Source organism: Coloeus monedula (assembly GCF_965178545.1).
Source record: "Coloeus monedula genome assembly, chromosome: 7".
In the NCBI taxonomy this organism is placed as follows: domain Eukaryota; kingdom Metazoa; phylum Chordata; class Aves; order Passeriformes; family Corvidae; genus Coloeus; species Coloeus monedula.
This window is the reverse complement of record NC_138787.1, coordinates 5,681,080-5,689,795: the sequence shown is the minus strand read 5'-3', so window position 1 is coordinate 5,689,795 and position 8,716 is coordinate 5,681,080. Positions and strand designations below refer to the sequence as shown.

Genomic DNA, 8,716 nt, shown 5'->3' with positions numbered 1-8,716 from the left:
GGCGCGAGAGGAGCCGCGGACCCCCGGGACGCGCCCCGCCCCCGCGCCCTATTGGCTGCCTCAGCCCCTCCTCCACTGGCTGCCTCAGCCCCGCTTTCCCACTGGCTGCCTCCAAACCCCCGCTTTCCCACTGGCTGCCTCCCGTGTTGGGCGGGGCCGGCGGCCCTTTTGAAATAGCGCGGGACGCTCCCATTGGTGGTTGCCGCGGAAGAGGTGGGGCCGGGGCTCGCGCCGGCTTGCCCGGGGTATCCCAGGGGCCATTTAGCGCGAGTGGGCGGAGACCGGCTGACGAAGGCTGTCACCATTGGCCAGAGGCGGCGCTGTGTCAGTCGCTCTGGCCAATGGACGCAGAGTTCCGCCCCGCGCGGTGTGGCTGGCGCGGCGGCGGGTGGGGAGCGGCCCGGGGCGGCCATGACCGAAGTTTCGCCGCTGCTGCCGTGACAGCGCGGGGGGCGCGGACCCCCCCGACCGCCGCATGGACGCGCAGGAGGAGGTGCGGAGGCGCAAGGTGGAGGCCGGCAGGGCCAAGGTGAGGGGAAGGGGTCCCGGCTGGGCGGAGGCTGCGCTCGTCCCGGTCTCGGTGCGCTGAGGGGGCTGGCAGGCCGGGAGGCGGCTTCGCTTCAGCCCGCCCGGGTCTGTTCTCTCCGTGGCGGGTTCGAGGCTGCACTCGGAGTTGGGCGCGGGGTGCGGGCAGCGGCGGAGCTGAGGGGCCGCTGCCGGCCCGGGGCTGTCCCCGGAGCCCGGTGGGGTTCCCCTGGCGCCGCGGCTCTGCAGGAGAAGTCGTGCCCAGCGGTGCTTCTGAGTGCAGGCTGCCTGCGAGGCGCCCATCCCACTACACAGGCATAGAAACATTACCTCGGGTGAACACAGAGCAGCTGACAGCAGAGCATATGCCTTCCCTGAGGCTCTGTTTTGGTTTTGGTTTGGTTTTTTTTTCTTCCCAGCTCTCCCATTTTAGCCTAGGATTCAGTTGTTTGTGGGAATACTGCATTTCCATTTGAGGATCCCAAAGAAGAGGTATTGCTTTATTACTCTGTTGGCTCATTCGCTTTCCTGTGTGCCCGCAGGTGGGTTAGCAGGGAGCTGTGCTTGGTTTGTTGTGTCTAGTCATGCCGGTAGCAAACACTTCAGAAACTTGGAGCATTCAGGTGTCTTCACTTGCGTGTAGTTTTAGGGACTTGTGTAGAGCTCACAGGATGACGCTCGTATATAAAGATAACATTCTCCCAGTCATTATTACCTGCAGCCATGTGTTTAACACTGGTTGTGTGCTAACCCCGTTAGATAAAAACTTCTGCTTTGTTTTGTTAATGATGTTCAAGGAGCTGATTGGAAATGCCTGGTTACTTTCCTTTTAATTCAGCATTTCTGCTGGGTTTTGAGCTGGTTTTATCATATTTCTCTTCTGACTGTCCCTGCTAAATAACACTCGCCAGTCTGTGGCTACAGCATTCCCCTGTTCTCACCATTCCAGTAGGACTGGAATGGGGGCTGTAGCTAGACAGGGATAGCTGAGGCTGCACAGGGTATTGGGAAGTTCGGACCCATCAGATCTTTCCACATCCTGCCCTTTCTGCAAGTTACTTGTCTGGATATCTGGCTAGTGGGGTCAGAGGTGGCTTGGAGCTGTCCTGTCTGCTGTGTTTCTGTTTCAGCTGCTTCCCGCCAGTGCTGTGCACAAGAAAATCAAAGAGCTTTTCTGGAAGGGAGCAGGGTTGTAGCTGCAGCTGTGCTGAAGCAACAGCCTGGTGATGGGCAGTACAGCTCCTCCAACCCTGGCCTGGCCCTCCCTGATGGATTCCACACGGCCTGCTCCTGCTCAGCAGTTTCTCCTCTGCCTACCTTCCCAGCCTTGTTATGTGCTGTGAGAACACAATCCTCTGCTGGAGAACAATTGCATGATTAGCTCAAGAGAGAGAACTCTGACAGCAGGAGTTCTTCAGGTTGAAAAAAGGTTACCTTAGTGTGGCATGACCTGTGTTAACATTTCTGTTAACATAAATTAGTTCCAGGTGCAGGACCTGTTTATGATTAGAAAAATGTGACAGACTTAGCTTAAATAAGTTATTAGTTCCCACTTGTTGGAAAACTGTTCTTTGCCATTAAAAAAAAAAGCAGGGACTTGTCTTATGTTTCGAGTTATACCTGCAGAGCCACTGTTGCATTTACTGTTTTTTATACTGTGTGCTAAATCTCTCTCTTCCCATTAAAAAAAACCCCAACGTTATTAGCAGACCCATCAATGTTGTTACTGCATGGTATCATATAGTATGCTGAGAGGAGAGGAAGGGTTTTAGAGATGCAGAGATAGATGTAGTGCTTCCTCTGCTGGTTAAAATGTCACAGAGATCCATTCCTTGGCTGGCAGACTGTAGGCACTAGGCAGCTTCCAAAAGCCACCCAGATAACATTTCCCCTTTTTTATTCTTATTTCTAGTTTTCTTTGTGCTTCCCTCCTCATGGATACAGTGTAGTTTTGAAAGGGAGGAAGAACCATGGGCAAGAACAGGTTTTCCTTCCTGTGGTGCAGCCTAGAGCAGCTTAAGGTGATGCCATCTCTGGTCTGACACAGAAGTGTTCAGTGTCCATCAGATCTTCCTGAACTGTCTCTACACATCACTGCACAGGTGCTCCTGACAGCAGAGGACGGCAGCGAGGCTGGTTTGTATGTGAGCGGCCTCTGTTGTAGCAACCTGTGCAGTGATGTAACTGCAGTTTGATACTGCTTCAGTCTGGAGGTGTGAACTCTTGAGGGCTTTTTGCCTCACCTTCCAAAAAATGACTTACTTTATCTTTAGCATCCTTAGATTTTAGTCTGCTAAGCAATGACTTGGCAAAGAAATGTGATTTAAACATTTTCCTTTTCAAACCAGCATTTGCATTATTCTTTTTCGTATAAGAATAAAAATTCCATTGTTGAGATGCATTTGAGTTATCACCTAATAATAATGATAATGCCAGTTGTTGTATTAATTGGAGATTGTAATTGGCAGCTAAGTACTGACTGTATCAGGTACCTCGGATTCCTGTTTCTAGTAAATGCAATACTGATAGCCAGGGTAGTAACTGAGAAACGGAACAAGCCTAACTATTCAGTGCTGGTTTTTTGTCCTTGGTTTTTTTTCTACCTTGCGTTAATTAGTCTGCATGTTGGCCACCCGTGCCTCTAGTTGCAGGGCTCTCTGTGCCATACCTCAGGTGTAAGAAGTTTTGCTCCACCTCCATTTTACAGTTAGAAGCTGAAAAATTAGTTCAGGTTTTCCAGGAAGTTTTCCTGCCTCATCATTTTGAGGAAGATCTAGAAAATATTTCTGGGTTTTGTCTAAGAGCAGTTGTTGCTTGTGTTTGCTGTATCCAAGAGCTGGACTAAGGTTTATTTGAACAACCTGTTTGTGTTTGGTGCTGATGTGGTTTTCTGCTCTGTTCCATTTTCTCTGGGTGTTGGTTTTGGTACTAATTTCTGAAGCACAAAAAGTAATACATCAACTTTCAACTGACTGGTCCTGCTGAAATGAGGTTGCAGTGCATTGGTGCCTGTAGAAAGGTGTTCTTGTGTTACAACAGCTGCTTGGGATGCTGTAGAGGACAGTGCTCTCAGGGTTCCTGTGGCAATTCTACATCTTGGCGAAAAGAAAAGCTTTTACCTTTTCATGTGCTTCTAGAAAGCAAAAGGATAGTTAAGTCAATCAAAAGGGGCATGATAGGACCTCATTGTGATGGGGCAGAGGCAGTTGTGTCTTGCTTTCTTCACATTCACACTCACTACTTCATGTTGGATGGCTGTCTGTAAATTTGAGATTCTGACAATGGCACTAAAATTTATGTAGCTGATGAAAGGCTTTGGAAACCCGATATTACTCAAAATACAACCTTTCCCATAAATCCGGAGCATGTTTGAATCCAGCCACTCCACCAAGTCCAGTTGTTTCATGATATTGTGGTGTAGTTAGATACTTTTGCATGGTATGTACTATGATTTTATATGTTTAGTGCATGTGAATGGGACAAAATAAGTTTTGTTTTCTTTGACCTGTGCATTTAACAATTCATACTGTTTAGGTGTTCAGTCATGCCACGTTTTAGTATTTTAATGTGAAATACTTGGTCTCACTTCATGAATCAGTAACTGCTCTCTGTAGTGCCCACTCTCTCTGCCTTTCATCTTTTCTGCTTGTTTTACTCCTGTTTTCCCTTTTTTCCTGCTTCAGCAGTTTCCTCTACTCTCCGTTTTTCCGCAGGTTTCCTCCTGCCTGGTGTCCCCATGTTATCAGGTTAATTAGTGCCATAGCTATTTTTGACATACATTGCCATCAGTAAGTGCTGGAGTTGACCCCTGATTTCAGAGGACAGTATTTGTGTTTCACTGCTGCTTTATGGTCTGTTCATTTTGGTTATTATGAAAGGCACAAGGCTGGAAATCTTCATTTCATCTGCATTTCAGTATTACTAACTGTAGCAATTATGTAAGATAATCTTAAAAATAAGTTATTTGTACATAAGGATTTTATCAGCTGGTAAGGAATCAATGTCTTTCTGCAAATATACCTTTTAAATGGTCTGCTGGGTGTAGCAGATGTGTAACTGTGCACCTGTTGAGTAGCGAAGCTGTCAGGTAGAAGTTCCTATAAGGAGTGGGGACTGAACTAGGTCCTTTTCACAAACTGAGAAGAATGGGACAAGATTTTTCTGCAAGATGGCTGTTTCACAGGAAAATCAAGCTGTCAAGGAGTGGATTTTCATATGTATTGCAGGTAGTACTTGGGAGTGATGTTTACATCCAGGTATCAGTTAACTAACTGTTTTATCTCATCACAAGGATTTAACACTGCACTTGATAGTATGTGGTTTTAACCTTGAAGAAGGCTTTTCCCTTATGAGAAGGGTGTCTGGATTTATGCTGTGGGAGAGATGTTATTTGGAAATGCTGCCTAAACACAATACTAGAGTTGAAAATAACAATAATCCTTTTTAAGCTGTTTAAGGTGCTAGGGAGAGTTGGGTAATAAATTGTCAGTGACATTCTTTACAAGTCCCTGGGGCTTTGTAGAGCTGTGATAGCCTGATAAAGTAGAGCATCTGATTCTTCAACAGAAGAAATTAAAATGACCTGGCTTAATTGATTTTCTATTTATGTACTGGAGGCTGCTTTCTGGCGAGGAAGTTTTGCTGTGTTCTCTTAGGGGGGTGGCAGGGAAGGAGCATTAAAATTAACGGAAGTGAATCCTCACCTCAAAGCTTACGCTGGCTAAGACCTGTTTAGATGTATTTGTAGGGGTGTGCTGGTTTTGGCGCCATGACAAGGGGGTTCTTGTTTTTGCTGGTCTTGCAGAAATATTGCTCAATTATTATTTTTTCCTAATGCTTCTAGTATATTGACAACTGGTTCCTTTACTAATTTGTCTTGCTGTAGTTTTGGATTATCATTGACACACAAAGTTTCACTGAGTAAAACTTTGATTCTAGTATGGAAATGAGCCGTTAGTGCTGGTGTGAGGTTTGTTGCTTAATGGCACAATTCTCCGGTATGTTGTGAATGTGTGGAAAGTAGGCAGATAAAGCAGTTTTTCTGCAGATGTATGTATTTTATCAAGACAGGAACTCTATCAGTCATGACTGTGTTAATCTTGTGGTCCTGCTACTTTTTCCTTGCTTACCTTTCCCTGTACCTCCTGCAATCTTTCCTGCACAGTTTGCTTACTTCAGACAGCGAAAAGCAAAGGGCAACATCTCGCAGTCGCAGAAAAAGGCGGCGAAGAGGAAGGGCTCGGCTGTCCACGCGCATGACCTTCCGAAGGAAGAGCACCCAGTAGCAGCCAGAGATGCTGGGAAGGGCGTAGAGTGTCAGGCTGAAGACACCAACCTACCGGAGGCAACAACTGAGACACAGGTAAATCTTACTATTCCTTGCCTTCGTTCCACTCTGTCTGCAGGTAGCAAGTGTTCCTCGTGGTCGTTTTACTCAGTTGACTGTTAGCTCACTGGCACTGGCCACTAGCTGCCCTTGGGAGGTAAGTCAGCTGGTGTATTTTCACTTGTAATAGTTCACTCTTTTGCAGTGATCTCATTTACTGAGTAAGACATCTCCATGGTATGGCCTAGGCAGCTGTTATTCCCAGTGAGCCATTAGCCTGCTAAATTAAAGTCTCTAACTTTTCACTGCCATGGACTTCTCTTTGGACAGGCTTACAGTTACGTGGCTGTGACTTCATGAAATGGCAAATCTGGATTGGGAGATCAATAGATGAAATACTGCCAGGACCTTATAATGCACAGCATTAATTTGTTTTTGTATCACTTGGCTGGCTCAAATATGCTTAATGTTTTATGAAAAATGATAATTTATTCTAGCAAGCTCTTAGTAGCCATTGTAAAGCCAGCATAGATGTTATTTCCACAGATTTGTTTAAGACTCTGCTTGTGTCTGATGTATTTCAGTATTTTTGTACTGATGACTCTCTGAAGGTAGTCATGTTCTCTGTGGAAAGAATTTTGGGGAGCTGGTGCCTTCTGCACCAAAAGCATCTCTCCAGATGTTGATGTGTTTTCACAACATACCACAACAGCATCAACCTAGTGTGTTTGCAAACCTGCAGTGATGGGGGATAAAATTTGCATGTGTTATCCTGCTTTCTGTTGTGAGGGTATCCCTGATGCTTTCAGGATATCTTCAACATAATGTTTTCATTGCAAAGGCTTCTATGAAGCTACACACGAGTGTCTGCTCTGAGGAAAAACATAGTGTTTTGTCACTCAGCCACAGCAGTGTCCTTTCTACATTCATGTGAACTTAAATTAACAAAACAAACAAAAATCACTTACTGCTGCTAAGCAGCTTTTGTCAAAATAGCTGGTTTGTAAAGCAACTGGAATTCTAGGTTATCTGGAGAGGGTACCTCCAGGGAGACAGTAATCATTGGGAACTACTTCAAGAACATTCAAAACACAGGGAGAGCTGTGGGCTGCATTTTCCAAATAATGCTATCATCATCCTGGTCTTGTGAATTTAGTGAGAGGGAAACATCTTTCAAGGTATCAAGCTATGTTAAATCTGTGTGGCAGAAGAATGTGTTGCTTTTGTGATTGCCTGAATGGTTTTAGCATGTTTGTTAAATAATCTCCTGTCAGTTTACTAATTTTTACTAGTAGATTAAAGATTGCTCAAATTTTTGCCAGCTACAACAGCAGAGGATCCAACATTGAATCAGTGTTGTGGCTTAGCCCTAAATTTAAGTAGACATTATAATAATTTTGTTCGTTTGTTTTTTGCAGTTTAGTTCATTTCACCATGAAAGACCAGCTGCGTTTAGTATAAAGTCAGTCTCTCACAACACAGACCTTTCTGGCTCATGCTTAAGGTGTTTCCAAAATAATTCTGTTTTTCCTTATTTTTATTTAAAATAGCTATGATGTAGTGTTTACTTTATTTATTTACCAGGGCAGCACTGATTTGTCTAGCTGGGAGCCACTGGATAATCATGCAACTGAAGTAAGTGTGAAAGGATGTATCTTTAGTAAAAGTTGCTGGATAGAGCTGAAAGACAACTGTGATAATTGGTTGCTAAAATTATTAATTGGACATTGTTATCAAATATGATAAATCTGATGCGATTTCACTATTTTATGATATAAAACAGGCGTTTCTCTGTATGTACATTTACTGGCTGTGAAAATTGGTTGCTAAGAAAATTGGGTTTTTTAAAATCATAGACTTTGCCAAGAGAAATTCGGATGTGTTTCATGTTTCCAATTGATACATAGGTTCATTCTTAATTGTTTCATACAATATAACCAAAAAGTATTTAAAATAAAATACAAAAGACTGTATCCTCTGTGATGATTGTAACAATGTTACTCCTAAGAGACCACAGAAAGTTAATTTTAATTCAAGAGCTTTATATTGTTGTTTCTCCTGTGGGTGGACTGTTCTCCAGTCAGCACAGATGGATGTAAAAGCTTTGTTTAAATTGGTAGTATTCTGCCTCCTTCCTCACAACTGGAGGTATTTAAATCCCAATGCACGCCAAAATGGCATATTGCCACCATTTGGTGCTATAGAATCACAACACTCTTACTTTACTTTTGTGCCTTAAAGTATCATGAAAAAGTATTATCTATGATCATTTTTAATTTGAAATTTTTAAGCATTAAGGACTTTATATATATAATGTTTCTATTAGATACAAAGTCCCTGTGTTGAATTACTTTTAAAGTAGAATTTGCTCAGGACTTAACCTTGAAGCTGAATTTGTTTTCAGACTAATCACAAACCAGAAATGGTGCTTTTAGTGAATAAATGATTTTTTTTTTTCTTTTATAAAGAAAGATAGGATAAATTCTGCTGCAGAATACAGCGAGGCTGATGCTCAGATGTGTCAGGCGAGGATAGCTGAGCTGGAGAGCAGACTGCTGGAGAAACAGGAAGCAGTGGAAAGACTCACTGTGCAGATGGATGAGCTGCAGGATCAGCTCACCCAGTACAATGATTCTATGCAGCTTCAGGTAAGTTTCATAGAATTGGATAATGGGATAGTACTACCTTATTTTAATCCTAAAAATATTTAGGCCACAAGACTCAAAAACCTATTGTTTTACTTGTGAGAAGTACTTCACCTTGCTAACATGTACTGCAAAAAGCAGCATCCTCTTCCAGAATATGAAAAAATAATATTTTGAATTCCCTTTCTCTAGCAGCTCTTTGTAAAGGTGAGTTGTTACC

At 43.7% G+C, this 8,716-nt stretch overlaps 1 protein-coding gene across 8 annotated transcripts in view; it reads left to right on the top strand.

Moving 5' to 3' along the window:
• The first annotated feature begins 394 nt into the window (after window positions 1-394).
• Window positions 395-8,716, top strand: part of PCNT (pericentrin) — a 74,210-nt gene continuing 65,888 nt past the window's right edge. For 7 of the 8 annotated variants that reach the window (XR_014226577.1, XM_082285187.1, XM_082285184.1 and 4 more), the window contains exons 1-4: window positions 395-529; window positions 5,690-5,887; window positions 7,436-7,486; window positions 8,320-8,499. Coding sequence is in view for 7 of the 8 variants with exons in the window: in XM_082285187.1 (XP_082141313.1) it covers window positions 476-529; window positions 5,690-5,887; window positions 7,436-7,486; window positions 8,320-8,499 (483 nt within the window). In the remaining variant the exon portion in view is untranslated. The remainder of the gene's footprint in view (window positions 530-5,689; window positions 5,888-7,435; window positions 7,487-8,319; window positions 8,500-8,716) is intronic. The other variant, XM_082285185.1, reaches the window with a different exon arrangement.